At 43.0% G+C, this 15615-nt stretch overlaps 1 protein-coding gene across 2 annotated transcripts in view; it reads left to right on the top strand.

Moving 5' to 3' along the window:
• The first annotated feature begins 5816 nt into the window (after positions 1 to 5816).
• The window catches only part of epha2b (eph receptor A2 b), a 29287-nt gene continuing 19488 nt past the window's right edge, over positions 5817 to 15615 (top strand). For both annotated transcript variants that reach the window (XM_037772966.1, XM_037772965.1), the window contains exons 1-3: positions 5817 to 6014; positions 6704 to 6783; positions 8197 to 8845. In XM_037772966.1, the coding sequence (XP_037628894.1) occupies positions 5930 to 6014; positions 6704 to 6783; positions 8197 to 8845 (814 nt within the window). In that variant the 5' untranslated portion in view covers positions 5817 to 5929. The remainder of the gene's footprint in view (positions 6015 to 6703; positions 6784 to 8196; positions 8846 to 15615) is intronic.

The following is a 15615-nucleotide window of genomic DNA, read 5'->3' as shown; positions in this document are numbered from 1 at the left end:
TGCGCTTCCTTAAACGTCCACAATGGCCTTCAGGCCGCCGGTCACTCGATATGGAAGGAAGAGAGGAAGGAGGCGCCTGAAGGAGCAGGTCATTCTACTTGGGTGAGCAAATGGGAACATCTGCCACTCCAGTGTGACCCGCGTCTCCAATAAAAAAACACTGGAGGCGTCGTCTGAGAATATGAGCATGTTCCAGCTCAGGGCATAGGAATGCTGAGATAATGTTGTGATAAGGAGTTGAATGAATGGAGCGGTGCATCTATCCGGCCTTCTCCCCTGCAAGGTTGATCAGTACTTTCCAAGGACAGAGAGGGAGGAGAGAGGAAGAGGAGGTTTAATTTTTTAATAAATATGGACACAGGGATGGCACATGTGAATTATAACTATATATAGATACACTGATAAAGCCATTACTTAGAGAGCTCAGTCTGACTATTTCCTTCAGAGATAATGGAAACATCTGTGGGTAACCAAGAACAAATAGTTGTATCTCTTCAGGGTTTTTTTTAAGTGTGGAAACATTTGGTTGGTCAAAGTCTCTTAACTCTTAAATACAACAGTGTAGCTTTCAGGGCCAACAAGTCCAGCGTCAAGTCCTAAAACCCAGAAAAGAACACAATTAAGTTAACTTTTAGAGCCAAAGTTAATTGCATGAGGATGTGGTGCAACATGTCTGAAATAATGTCTCTGGTTAAGATATGCTCCAGACAGTTTTATGTTTCCTTCCGTCAGATAAACCATCAATCATTACATTCAATAAGTAACTTGCTATCAAGTGTCCTACTGAAGCTCAACTACAGTGGGTTTAAAAAAAAGAAAAGAATGCTAACCAGGTCTGTCAATCGTTAAAATATTTAATCGCAATTAATTGCATGATGAATGATGAATCACAAATTAATCACAGACTTTTTTATCTGTTTAAAATGTACAATTAAAGGGAGATTTGTCAAGTATTTAATACTCTTATCAACATGGGAGTGGGCAAATATGCTGCTTTATGCAAATGTATGTGTATATTTATTATTGGAAATCAATTAACAACATAAAACAATGACACATATTGTCCAGAAACCCTCACAGGTACTGCATTTAGCATAAAAAAATATGCTCAAATCATAACATGATTGAACAACTCAAGCCTAACAGGCAACAACAGCTGTCAATGAGTCAGTGTGCTGACTTGACTACGACTTGCCCCAAACTGCATGTGATTATCATAAAGTGGGCATGTCTGTAAAGGGGAGACTCGTGGGTACCCATAGAACCCATTTTCATTCACATGTCTTGAGGTCAGAGGTCAAGGGACCCCTTTAAGAATGGCCATGACAGTTTTCTGGCAAAATTTAGTGTAAGTTTGGAGCGTTGTTTAGCCTCCTTCCTGACAAGCTACCAATGGATTCCTTAGGTTTTCTAGTCTCATATGATACCAGTATCTTCACTCCAGCTTTAAAACAAGTTTGGTTAATGCGTTAAAGAATTTAGTGGCATTAAAATGAAGTTATCGTGTTATCTTTGACAGCGATAATATTTTGAATGGAAACGTTTTAAGCATTACATCGACTAAACATATACAGCTGAAAAGACTAACAAAACGTGAAAACCATGAAAGGCATTACAGGAAGATTAATCTCAGCATCAGCTGTCAGTGAATGTTTCCTTTCAGCCTCTTTAGCTGTTTAGAGTACAGATGACCACAGTGCAGCCCACCGCACACGGTTGGTTTACATTACAACTCAACACGTAGGTCACACATGCCCTGGAGCTTTCCCACCCTCTCACCTCAATACATACACCAGGGCCACGTTACCACCAAACATTTGCTCATTACCACATACACACATTTGTATGCATAATATATACAACTTACAGATGTCCACCCTTGTATGTTGATTCACGTAAATCCAGCTGCCATGTGTGTGTGCGGCGTCTACGTTGATGTAAAGTATTAGCAGTGCGGTGGTTTCAGGCTGTTAAGGGATAAGGGGTTGTTTAAATGAGAATTCACAGCGATCGCTATCTTTCTTTAAACTGTGAGCTGTCCATGCTGAACGCGGCTTCCGCAGGTAATTTGCAATTCCTCCGCGCAAACCTGATGTACCGTGAACCTGCACTCTTAATCACCATCCCCCTTATCAGGTAGCAGTAAATCTGACAAGGCACATGGAACTACTTTCTCATGCAGGTCATAGTTGGATCAACTGGATCAGGTGCTGTTTTTTTTGGGGGGGGGGTTATTTGCAGAAGATGGAAGCACCACCAGACTAACAGATGAGCCAATATCCTGTCCTCACACATGCTGGGCCACACTTGTTGCACTATGTGTTTGGGAAACAATGGCCCTGCTGTTGGCCCATCCGCCACTGCTGCTGTATTTGCCTTACACCTGTGCTTGGCAGCCCTCCCCCAACCCAACCCACTCATAACCCCCCCACCCCCCCAACCCTCAACCACACACCCCAATCCACTTTAGTTCTCAGTTTACATCCTGCATTAGCTTTTAGTGCTGCACTACAAAGAACAATGCATATTCAACAGGCTTACCAGGACGGATAACGCACATGTGGCTCCCTCGGGCACGTCTTATGGTTTCATATCAACATGGGAAAACGGGGACGATATCAAAGGTTTCTTCAGTCCCCTGCTCAACTCCCCCTCCACCCCCACCTAAACCCCTCTCATCCCATCATTACCTCAACTCATAACTGAGGATGAGGTGTGAAGAAGTGAGAGGATGAAGGGAATGTGAGGACGGCTGCGGAGGCGGGTGAGCGGTTGGGGTTTTTAGGGATTCAAAAGCTCTCACGGAGAGCTGTGGCGTTCTTCTGCGGTTTGAGGGGGCCTTTGTGAAACTGGAGCCCCCAGAAGGCACTGGGGGGGGGAGGTTGGGAGGGAAATGAAGAGAGGGTCGCGGGGGTCTGGGACAAGGCCAGCCCACCTCTTTTCCCGCAGTGTCAGCGTCACAGGTGTGTGAACGACAATGACCCGCGTCTAATCAATGACACACTGTATTGTAATCATCTATTGTGGGAGGCAAGGCTGGTGCTCAAAGGTAAACACCAGTGGGAATAAACTCTTAGAAAGCAGGTACCCTCTGGCTGTAGAGCGCTGCGTTTATACAGGATGGGGTGGGTGCAAAGCACAGCATCTCCTTATCGTTTCCATAGCCGTTGCTCAACATTTTGCTATAGTAACGACGGGCAACAAACACCGAAAGTAAGTCAGATAAAGCTCGACAGTGGATTCCAGTCTGCACCAGTTGCTAGGTAAAAGGATTTTCTTAATTCCCCCATATTCATACTGGACTCCCCCGACTCCCACACACCCTCCTGGGACTGAAAAAGCAGATTAAACTGTGTTTTGTTCATAACTTGACCACTGTCTATCTGCAGGGTTGGCGGGGTGCAACATTTTTGGGATATTTCCCATAAATTATGACGGGCTATCAGTAGGCCAGCTGTACTCTTGAATCCTGGTATTCAGAGTTGCTATTATGCTGATATGAATACATCTCTCTCCGCCTGTCGCAGTGATTCTACGTCTGTATGTGGGGATGCTCAGAACAAAGAGACGTCAAGTAAAGCGGCTCCCGCTTCTTTTTCCCTCCTATTCAACGTGGCAAACAATTCTAAATCAATATCTCCATGCAAATGACTGTGTCGCCCTGCAGGCTGCTTTAAGGTCAGGTAGGCAGCACTGTAACAAGTGTTACGGTGCCTTCAGGAGCCCCCTGTAAACTCCACTTCTGTTGGATTTAAGGAGAATGGCTGCCAAGTTGGTACTTTAAAGAAGGTTAGATAGGAAGACAATATACTAACGCTTAGGTCTGCATTTAATGATTATTTTCATTGTCAATTTATCTGTCGATTATTTTTGGGATTAAATAATAAATAGTTTATTCTATAAAATGTCACAAGATGGTGAAAAATACATCACATCACAGTTTCCCAAATCCCAAGAAGAGGTCTGATATACAATGAAAGAGAAGCAACAAATCCTCACATTTCAGAAGAGTGTTGTTTAGTCTACTTAAACAATTAATCGATTACAAAAATGATCGGTCAACTAATTCAATATTGGTTTCAACATTAGTGCAAATTGTATTTACGTATGTTCTGTAGGATCCTCAGATATTCACATAACTCTTTACTTATTCATACATCTATTACCATATTAATGCAGTATTTCAGTATCTCAGGCCTACGTGGACGTACCATAGGCACCAGTTACATATGCACATTTTATATAGTGTGAATTTATCATGTTACTAATACAGATATGAAAATATTGTGTAAAATAATTTTATATGTACAGTTATGGTTAAAGGCTGTCTCCTAACCTCCTTCATATTTGAGTGTAATTAATTTGCCAAAAAATAGACAAAACAAGAAATAAACAAAGTTAAAGATGAATTTGACTGATAGCATTATTATTTTTGTTTCAAATTTTCTATAGATATCGCGATAATATTGTGAACTCTCCCGCCTCTGGAAAATCCCTAGAAACTTGTAAACTAACTGCTGTCGATCCAAAATAATAATAAAAATTTTTTTTTTCAGAAACACATTTCGGTGAACTTTATATTTTCGTTATATAAGAGAAGAAAGTTTCCAAACAGGCCGCCATGTTGGTTCCGGTTTGAAAGCTGAGAGTAGCAGCCCACGAGGGAAAGCGTCCGTCCAATCAGGGGCCCGATGCCTTGTGTCTAGTGACAGCCCATCAAGCGTCCGGTGCTCGGAAGCAATAAAAACGCCCCTGTATATTCAAGTGATTCTACGCTAAAGAAAACATACTTATTAATATTAGATACACGCTGTACCTTTAAGATACAATACGCTCAACTCCCGATTTGAAAAAGCAGACAGGGTGCTGGATTCTTAAAGCTTCAGTAAGCAGTATATTTTTGGCATCATTGGGCGAAAATTGCATAACAACCTTTCAGCATATTGTAATTCAAGTGTTCTGAGAGATAACTAGACTTCTGCACCTCCTTGTGGCTCTGTTTTCAGGCTTTAAAAAATCTGGCGCGTGACGGGATACTTTGACCAATCACAAGTCAGTTCACTGAGAGAGCGTTCCTATTGGCTGTGCTCCGGTCATGTGACCGGAATTTGGCGTAACTTCACCAGATTCCACAATGGCGGCGACATCACAAACTTTCTCATTTTACAGCTAAACTGTGCACTACAAGATGATTCTGAAAACATTTGAGGCGAGAAATAGGCATTAACGTAACATAATATTGATTCATATTTGATCAACGCTACCTAGTTTGACCGTTTGATCGGAGTTCGCGAAAGATTTGACAGCCGACTCTCATAGACAGCAGATGGACAGCAGACATCAGATCAGCTCTTACTGCTTGTTTTCCTCCGGTCTGTGAAATCTTGCAGATGCCGTTAGGAGCACCGGAGGACACCCGTAGGACACAGAGGCATATGATTTTTTACCTGTTTCATGTACTACTGTCACGATATAGCGACCGTTTTATAAAAAAAACAAAAAAAACATGAAAATCTCACTTTTTTATATAATGGGACCTTTAAGGCTTGTAGCTACACGTGGGTTCAAAATGTGCCACCAAATTTCAAAATTTCCAACAGTCCCTGAAAGTTGCAAAAGTTTCTCATGCGGCACTATCCCTCTCTCTTTCTCTCTCTCTCTCTCTCTCTCTGCAGCCCCTCCACCTCCACCTCCAACCCAACCCTGAACACACCACACACACACACACACACACACACACACACACACACACATTCCAGTGGGTGGAGTCTGTGACGTGTTGGCCCGTTTGTGAATGAGCTGCAGAGAGTCTCACTCACCTCGCAGAGTCCAGCCAAGCAGCCAGAGCAGCTCAGGAGCACAGAGAGAGAGAGAGAGAGAGAGAGAGAGAGACAGAGACAGAGAGAGAGGGGAAGGAAAAGTTGGCCAAATGGATTTCTCTGCTGGAGTCAGACCTTTATTATTTTCATATGTACTCATTAATGGCATACTTATTACTCTACAGACTAAAGAAGGTGAGTGTCTTTTTTTTTTTTATATAAATAATGTCCTAGAAGTTGATTGCAGTGAGACGCGCGTGTGTGCCATGCGGAGGAAACTCCTTAAAGGAAAAAACCAGGAAACGCACTTTCTTAATCCCGTGACAGTCTTATATAGTCTGTCAAAGTTGTATTTTATGAAAACTATGTAATTATATTTAAATGTCTTAAATGTTGAAATTGCATATTAAGTAATAGTAGTTTATAAAAAGTTTTGCACTGCATGTGCACTGCTGGAAAACTTTTCTAACACCAGCAGGTGAAATCTGGAGAGAAAGTGCAAAGCAAATGTTGGATCACATTGTAATAATGACTTTACTTTTGTGTTATTCGCCCAGTTTTCATTTTACATTATTTTGACATTCAGAAAAAAAAAAGTATATGGAAGTTTATTTCTAGTAATTGTCAAGTGCAGAGCCTTTTGAATAACCTTTATTTTAAAACTAAAGAAGGTGTATTGTTAAACTTTTGTTAAATTAAATTGATAATTATGTCAGCTTTGGGGTTATTATGCTGGAAATTTAAAATCATGGTCATTTCTTTAATAATCTGTTTTTTTTTTTAAGAAATAGAAATCAGATGACTTGATGAGTCAAAATGAGTCTTTTCTGCTGAGTTTAAAGGTTTATTCTCATGTACTGACTGTGTTTCTCATGTTTCCGCAGAGGTGCTTTTGGATATGAAGGCAACAGGAGGTGAACTGGGCTGGTTGACATGGCCTTTAGATCAGGGAGAAAAGTCCGGGGTGAGTATTTCGCTCCAGCTCCCACGTTTCCACTTGAGGAATTTGCCTTTAGGATAAATCTGCATTGAGGAAAAATGCCACAGGAAGGGCCCCGGCCGGCCGGACTCGGGGGGCCTCCAGTGCAAAAAAAATAAAATTGACCATTTGACTTGTGTGGTTAGCCGTTCAGTGTGTATACATGTCATGTTGCTATAAAATCTGTCAGTTAGAGCCTAATGGTTGTTGAGTATGGATATGAGAAGGAGTTCCTATCAGAGCATGTCTGGGCTCCGCCAAAGCTGAGGCAGACAGAATAGCTGCTAGCTCTGAATTGGGAATACTTGTGGCTTCTTGTGGTTTCAAGTCTTCAGCTCCAGAATTGTATGTTAGAGAGCAATTAACTTTTAAAGTTTGCAGCATGTGGTACCTCTTTTTAGAGGGGGGAAGGGGGGTTTTAGAGGGAGCCAATCAGTCAGAGCTACCTTTTCCTTAAAGCAGGGTAAAACGTCTCGAGATGCGTCTACATAATCACTACATTATTGCACCCAAATGCTGCGGTTATCTCTGTGCCAGCATGGAGGAGGAATGTGTTCCTTCTTCCATGTTGCGGTTTCTAAGTAATTGACCAGTCAGGCTCATGCAAATTCACTGTAAATAACCTCATTTCATGTGCCGATGACTCAAAGGCTTGTGCAGACGTGCTGTTCACAGTGGCTCGCCCAACTTCTGAGAGCAGTTTGAATAATCACTTTGACATTCAAGTTTCACTTTGTGCACTAATAAGCATCAGGTGTTGTATTTTCTTGAGGTTTTTGTTGGAAGCATTTTGCACACTTTCTCATGCAAACTACCGTCACTTGTGATAATTATTATTTCAAGTTTTAAAGCCCCCCTCGTAAAAAAAAAAAAAGTGTTCACCAGCTGTTTAATAGAGGTGTTGGTTCTGCCGTTGAACATTTATACGTGGAGCCACACACTCGGCTAACAAAGCACATTCCTTTAATTAATAGCTCAGTGGCTACATGCAGAGAGCAAACCACAGGCTCTGCCCCCGTGAGGGCCAGTTGCTCCTCAAGATATGCTGTCACTTTTTTTCTAAAATATTTGTGGCAGCATTTTTTTAGAAGATGCCAACAGTGGCGACGGCATGTGAAAGACTGAATTGGAAATAATTTGCTGAGAAATGCTTTCTCACACGGCGTCCTTGAGGTTTTCTGTATCGTTATGCTGTGAAGGCTCATAAAGTGGAGCTCTCCATGTTGCAGAAATGTTGTTATGGCTGTGAAGGATAGTTAAAATATTCAGAGGGAGTAATTAGCAACACATACTTTTTTTTGGTTCCCAGGTTCAGATTACAGCGGTTGAATGTGACGGGGCTCCCAGGGGTCAGTGTTCGTACCTCTAACTTTGCTGGTTTGTGTGGTTTTGTTTCAGTGGGAGATCAACCAGAGGACCCTGAACGGCTCTCAGTTCTACACCTACTCCGTCTGCAATGTTGGCGAACGTGAGCAGGACAACTGGCTGCGCACCACCTTCATCCAGCGGCGTCCAGCGGCCTCGCGGGTTTTCGTCGAACTCCAGTTCATCGTACGCGATTGCAACTCTTTTGACGCCACCTCGCTGACCTGCAAGGAAACCTTCAACCTCTTCACATCGGAGGCGGACGCGGACGTGGGCACTACCTTCCGCAAGGGCCAGTTTAAGAAAGTGGCCACCATAGCGCCCGACGAGATCACCGGCAAGAACGAGATGCGCATCAACACTGAGACGAGAGTGGTGGAGAACTTGTCTCGGAACGGCTTCTACTTGGCTTTTCAAGACATCGGAGCGTGCGTGGCTCTCCTCTCCGCCAGGGTCTACTACAAAACCTGCCTGGCCACGGTGAAGAGCCTGGCGTCGTTCCCTGAGACCGTAGCAGGAGGGGAGAACCAGGCGCTGAGGGAAGTGAGCGGTGTGTGCGTGGACAACGCCATCAGCGAGGAGCTGCCTCGCATCTACTGCACCATGGACGGGGAGTGGGTCGTACCAGTCGGACAGTGCCAATGCAAACCGGGCTATGAAGAAGTCAAAGATGCGTGTCAAGGTAAGGGCGTGCTGGTGAATCTTTGGTATTTGTAAAGGTCTTTCCGCCCCCAGGTGCTTCACCCAGTTTGGGTGAAACCCAGGATGCAGTTCCCATGAGAGTGTGTTCTTAAAGCGGCCATTTGACGTTAGTAATCTTGAATTTAATTACCATGGCTTGTGAAAGGAGCCCTTATGGTATGCTGCGGATATTTATCATGGGTGTTATTATCATTGTTCAATGGAATTCTCCCCTTGGCGAACGCGGCTGCTCTGCAATGGAAGGAATGCTTAGAGCTACTTGTACATGTCCCGGCATCATCCCTGACCTTGAGCCGATACCTGTTAACTTAGGAAATGTGCTCCTGAGTTTCAGCTATGATTCCTCCATCATTTGCCTTTGCTATAAAATGAATCACCCTTTGTCTTTAAGGCTCAATTTGGTTGGTGATAACAAGTTTCAATCTGAAGGAGCTAGAAGCTCATAATTAGTTCTGACAGAAATTTCTCATAAACTCATTATGTAGCACAAAACATTTTGTGCAAATCTTCTTTATAGTGTTCTTCTTTTTGGTCTTTGAAACTAGACATTTAAAAGTTGTTTATTGAGTGGCCATGTACACACCTGGCTTTCGAGTGCGTCTCCACATCGGATCTCACTTCCCAGCTCTATGTGCAGATAAATAAGTACATAATTTCTGTTTGAAAAGACCAAATGCATTGTTGTTTTTAACCGGCAATAATGGCTTCTATCCGACTACAGTATAGTGGTAGAAAAAAAACACATGCATAACTTAAATTTCTATAGTTTGGTGTTTGCTGTTTCAGTCGCAACCACTGCAGCTTCCTTCGGTCCTTCAATGTGGCCGTTTATAAGTGGACGTAGTCACCGTGACGTCACCCATTGGTTTGCGGACTGCCGTTTTGAAGCCTCGAGTTTGGAATTTTGCCGTCGCCATCCTGTTTTTTTGCAACCAGAAGTGACATGAGATGGTGGAACTAAATACAGCCGAACGCTGAATCAGATATTTTTAGGCGACCAAAAAGGTTATAACACACTGTGAAAGGGTTAAAGTTGTAAGATGAAAACACGGACAACTCACAGACCAGACAACGCCGTGGCAGCGACCTGTCAATCACGAGGTAGCCACGCCCTAAAGCATACTCTGCTTTATGGTCTATTTGACTCTAAATGGGAACATAATTTACTAAATGAACATCATGCTGTATTGAAGAAGACTTGAAACTAGTGATTGAGACCATAAACTCATGTTTATAATGTTTACTGAGGTAATAAATCAAGTGACAAGTAGGCTCATTTTCTCATAAACTTCTCTACAATCTGACTTCTTTTTGCAACCAGAGGAGTCGCCCCCTGCTGGCTGTTAGAAAGAATGCAAGTTTAAGGCACTTCAGTCATTGGCTTCACTTTTCAGACCCCGGAGTTACCCTCTGCCCAGGACACATTCGCGTACACACTGCTATAAAAATGTGGACCGTATGTGGTCTAGTCCTAGTCCGAATGTGGTCTGAGCAATCGGATCTCAATGCGTCCTCAATTCACCTGTACTCAGAGCTGTCAACATGTGATCGGATCAGCCAAGACGCATGTTAATGTCAGGTGTTGAAGTCATGCTCAAACACTTCACCTTTCACAACACTTCTCATAACTTGCAGCCTGTTGCATCAGGTGATTTCCTGCTCTCTCATTATCATCTGCTCTCTTATCTCGTATGTGGGTGTGCTCCGCAATCCAACCATAGCTCAGCCCTTTGACTTTGGCGTTGTTGTGTTTTAAGTCCTCCTTTTATTGTTGTGGGTTAGGGCTGTCAGGGTGACGGAAAGTGATCAAAGAAGCCGGGAGGCTACTGTACTGTGATGGATTAACATCTTCAAGGCAGCTGGTGGTGGTGGTGGTCGTGGCGGGTGAGGGAGAAAGGCGGAGGAGCCTCACTGACTTTGTTCATCGCAAGCATCACTGAGAAAAGAGGCCCTCCTCTCCTCTCCGCATCCGTCTCTACCCCCCCTCTGTTTTCATGAAGTTACTGAGCCTCAGCTTTGGGGTGTATTGTGTGTAACTCAGTGTATGTGAACATACAACACAGGCTGGCATGCAAGGGCCTGTTGGGATCTGTTCCATGACAGCCCGAAGTACTCCTCCTCCTCCTCCTCCTCCTCCACTTTTCCTGGAGTTCTGCACATACATGACCTGAAACACGCACAGGTATAAATACCCTTAATCACACTTTGGAGCTGTAAATCCACATGCAGCCTGTTTTTAGAATAGATTTGCTTTCCCACTTAGTTTTCCCTCCCATTGGCAACGGAGCGATAAAAGTGATGAAGTTTTCTGTCAGTGCATCACTTTTAGCTGCGGGAAAGTGCCAGGTATGATGGTTAGGGAGGAGGCGGAGGAGGTGGAGGCGGAGAGGCAGGAAGGAATGAAAGAAAAGTCATACAAAAGCGACAGAGAGAGGGTTGTGTTTAACGGAGGGGTGTGATTTTTAAAACAGAGGGAGAGAGGTGAGGAATGGAATGCAAAGGTAGGAGAACAATGAGGCGCTGTGTTTTCCCCCACGAGGCCAGAGGAGCCCACCTCCACCTCCACCTCCACCTCCACTCCCCCTTGGTTGGTACATTCCTGATCAGTTTGCTGAGGAGGAGCCTCCCAACATTACTCCAGACCTGTGGAATTCCCAGGGGGTGGGGGGAAGAGCAGCTCCGGGTCAAGCCCTCACATAAAAATGACAAAACAAAAGAAAACCCCCCAAAAACTACCGAGATGAAGTCAAATGAGAGGTCGGAGACGCATGAGGGCAGTTGTAGATGAGGGTGGAAATGAATCACAGCGTTGCAGCGTGGGGCCAAGATGAATGGCTCGAAAGGGCTTTAAGTGGAATCTCACACAGACACACAGTTCATCATTCTCCCAGCTTCTTCGTTCCTGTACCGCGAGCTGTTCGCGGAGAAACCACAAAACTTCAATTGTGGTGCTTTTTTTCTTACTTTGGGTTGAGAGTTTCCATGTTCAGTGATGTGTTCACTCAGTTTTATGACTCCTCGGCCCCCATGGGATCTGTTAAAGTAGCAATCTGTGACTCTATCTGGTTTTTGTCTCCGTCTCCTCATCAGTGCTCACCGCTGTGGTGTTTCTTGGCGTAGACATCACTCGTCCATCAAACGGATCCTTTTTTTTTTCCTTCTTAAACTTCCAGTTGAGGTTCCTGCAGGTGGTGTGTGGCGCTCTGCGCTTGGTGGCCAGTCATTTCTCATCATAATTAACGTCACAGTCCGTCTTTTGTACAAACAAAGATAAAAACGCATCACTTCCGGTGCTGCAGTCAGAAACCTACCACAGTGTTAAGAGCAGTAAATGTAAACGCTTTCATGAACTGCTTGTAAATCATATCAGTCAGCAGTAGCGCAGCACAAAACAAGCTTTTGTTTTATGAAAATATTACAGACTTCAGGCTATCAAAGAGATTTATTTTGGCTCAGAACATCAGTAACTCGTAAATAGAGTAAGCACAGTGATTTATTGCCACGATCCACACGGGGCTGATGAAGACGCCCTTTGTGTTTTCTCTCCAATTACTTTTTACTCTTCCTGCGTATTTTATTTTCTTCTTCCACCCTCTCTTACTGCTGTACCAGCCTACGCAGCACTAAAACTCCTTTAAAGTGCTTCTAAAAGACTTGGACGTATAAGCACATCTGGCTGTAGATGTTTTGAATGCTGATGACTTATGATTCTGTAATTTGCGCTTTGTCTTCGTTTTAAATTGTTATGTTTGTTTTATGTCTGCAGCCGTGAAACTGTGCTGCGGCCGACATGTAACCTGGCCAGGACATTCTTGAAAAAGAGATTTTTAATCTCAGTGAGTTTTTTTAAACTTCACTTTACTCCTGGTTAAAAAGAGGTTGAATAGAAAAATTATATTTTTTAAAATTCTAATAAAATGCAACAATAATAAAAATGTTTCTCTGGTGAGAAAAGTATTCAGATAAAATACTCATTACTAGTAAAGGTCTTGCATTCAAATTTTTACTTTAGTGAAACAGAAGTAAAAGTACTCCTATCAGAGATTATAATTGTATATGTATTATATTAATGTAATGTTAATTATGACTGATGAATTAACATATAAGAAGCATTTTAATGTTGTAGCTGGTTGATCATTTTGTATATTGGCAATTTAATCTAAACCAATGCATCATACTGTAGTTATGAAAGTTGTATGTTTTTTGAATGAAAAACGGTAATCTGAACTATATTAGTAGATTAGTAGAACAAATTTCTCTGATTCCAGCTTCTTAAATGTGAATATTTTCTGGTTTCTTTACTCTATGACAGTAAATTGCTTTGGGAAAACACTGGTTGACATTTTCTGACATTTTATAGACCAAACAACTAATTGATTAATTGAGAAAATAATCAACACATTAATCAACAATGAAAAATAATTGCTAGTTGCAGCTCTAGTAGCTGCACAAAATAGAAAGTGCAAGTACCTCAAAACTATACTCAAACACAGCACTTATATATATATTCAGTAAATAACAATAAATAAAAAATAACATGGTGGAAGCAGCTTTCAGTGTGTGGATAATTTATTTCATGTGACTCCTGCTTTAGATCAGGATTTCGTGCATTAGTGAGAAAATAAACATTTTTTCTAATTCTGGAAAAGAAATCTTAACTTTTTTGTAATGAAGCGGTCGGCTTGTAAATGTGCAGCAGCGCTGTGGGTTTCCACTTGTGACTCACTGTTGACACTGACACAGTTTTCCTCCATTGCCTACAGTGTCACCCCCTTCCTTGCCCATAATCCTCCCTGGCACAATAGAGCTGCATACCGTGTGTCAACCCACAAAGGAGGTGCGGGCTGTCCCTGGGATTGTGTTTAACCGTCCAGGTCCACACCTCACCAGCCGCTCCGAAGCCTCAACAAATAAGACTTAATCCTGCGTCACGGTTTCCATTTGACACAATGCTGTGATATATTTGGACTGCTGAGGACGGGTGTCTTGGTGAAAAATGGCGTCTTTGTGGAACAACTGTCCACCGAGTTCCAGTAAAGTTATTACTCCTCTCGCCAAGGAAGTTCCAGTAAACCATTTTCTCTCTCCCCCCTCCTTTCCTCTCTGTCCGTGTCTCCAAACTCATCCTCAGCTGGTGTAACAAACAGTTGGTGACTAAGTTGTGTGACTGCACGTTGCGGTGAGTGATTTGTATGGGTAGTAATTGACTTGGGTGTGTTTGTGCTTTTTAAGTGAAGTAACTACTGGTTCTGCATGCTTTTTGTGCAATCTCTTCTGCAGTCGTCTACCTCTTCTCCCCACATCCTGCCTGTCCCTGAAGAGCTTTTCTATTTCGGCCTCAATTTTCCGCCTCTCGTCTTCTATTTATTTGATCGTTTCTTATCTCAACACACAATTTTACAGCTCTTAGTGCGCTTTACTCAGACGTACACTGTTGCACAAGCTCTGCAAAGTATAACAAACTGACAGACGTTTTTTCCTTCTTGTGTTCTTGTTGTCCGTGAAATCGCTGTTGTTTTTGGCTGGCGTGCAGGTCATGAATATGACACCAATAGAGGTTAAACATCCCGTTTCACACGGCCCTGATGGGACTATTTAGACTGTCCTCTTCTTCCTCACTGGTAAATAAATTTCTCCGCGGCTGACTCGTAAAGATAAATAGAGGCTAAATTGGAACAATTGGAGAGTTTTTTAGTGGAGAGAAAACAACAACTGGCCTTGTTCACATAGCGGTTGAGGCATAAACATTTTCAGTGGAGGTGAAATGTGCTGTCAGCTTTTGTTTTTGTTGAACTTTATGATGGAGTTTAGGATTTGGAACGCTGATCGTTCACTTGGTAGAGATTAAGTTGTTCTTGGCCGATAGTCTTTTTTTAAATCTGCTCGTACCTGGAGCCAACCGGTTCATCATAATCACCCCAAACCTTTTAAGACTAGGGTCTTGTGCAATTTCAGCTTATCTGATGGAGAGTATACAAAGAGACGTGAGCACAGCACCACACCTCAGGATCTCGGGGATTTCATTTAGCTGGCTTACGATGGATTTCACATCAATCATCTCATGCTGCAGGATAATACCTACATTGAAATGTTCTGCTCTACCGAGCTCCCTTGGCTCTTTATCCCTGCAGCCAGTCTCAAAAATATGAAAAAGTCGTAAGTCACAGACTTATCGGACACAGCGCTGCTCATTTAGATGCATAGGCTGGATCTAAACTATATTTTCTTCCTCGGCTCTGGAAAGCCACCGTGATTACTTTGAATGTGTGGATCCCTCAGATCTCGTGCCAAGGTAACGTCTGCCCAGCGGGCTGAACTTGAGGGAGTTGGTTAGATAATGGGGGGACTCTGAAGGCTCTTTCAAGTGGTGTCATGCACCGTCTTGTTGGGCTACGTTCTGAGCGTACAGAATACAGGCAATTACCGCGAACAAGATGACAGGAAATGTAGCAAAGAGGTGGCCCCGAAGACTCTTCAATGTGGATTAGAGCTAATCGTACTGTTGTGGTTTAAGTGTGATCAGTGATGGTTGAGCCTTTGAGATGTCAGACTGCATTGAACACACTCCATATCAAGTATTATATCAGATGTTACCTGACTGCATCGTTTAGTGAAGACTGACACGTCCACGTGAACTACAGATGGTTTTCTTGCTAGCATATAGCACTGGTTCCCAACCTCGGGATCCCAACCCCTACTAGGGGTCGCCAAAACTTCGCGAGGCCTTCTTGATTTTAAGGGGCGTAAGAC

The sequence above is a fragment of the Sebastes umbrosus genome, chromosome 6 (assembly GCF_015220745.1).
Source record: "Sebastes umbrosus isolate fSebUmb1 chromosome 6, fSebUmb1.pri, whole genome shotgun sequence".
In the NCBI taxonomy this organism is placed as follows: Eukaryota; Metazoa; Chordata; class Actinopteri; order Perciformes; family Sebastidae; genus Sebastes; species Sebastes umbrosus.
The sequence above is the reverse complement of the archived record's forward strand: the minus strand, read 5'-3'. Positions and strand labels throughout refer to the sequence as shown.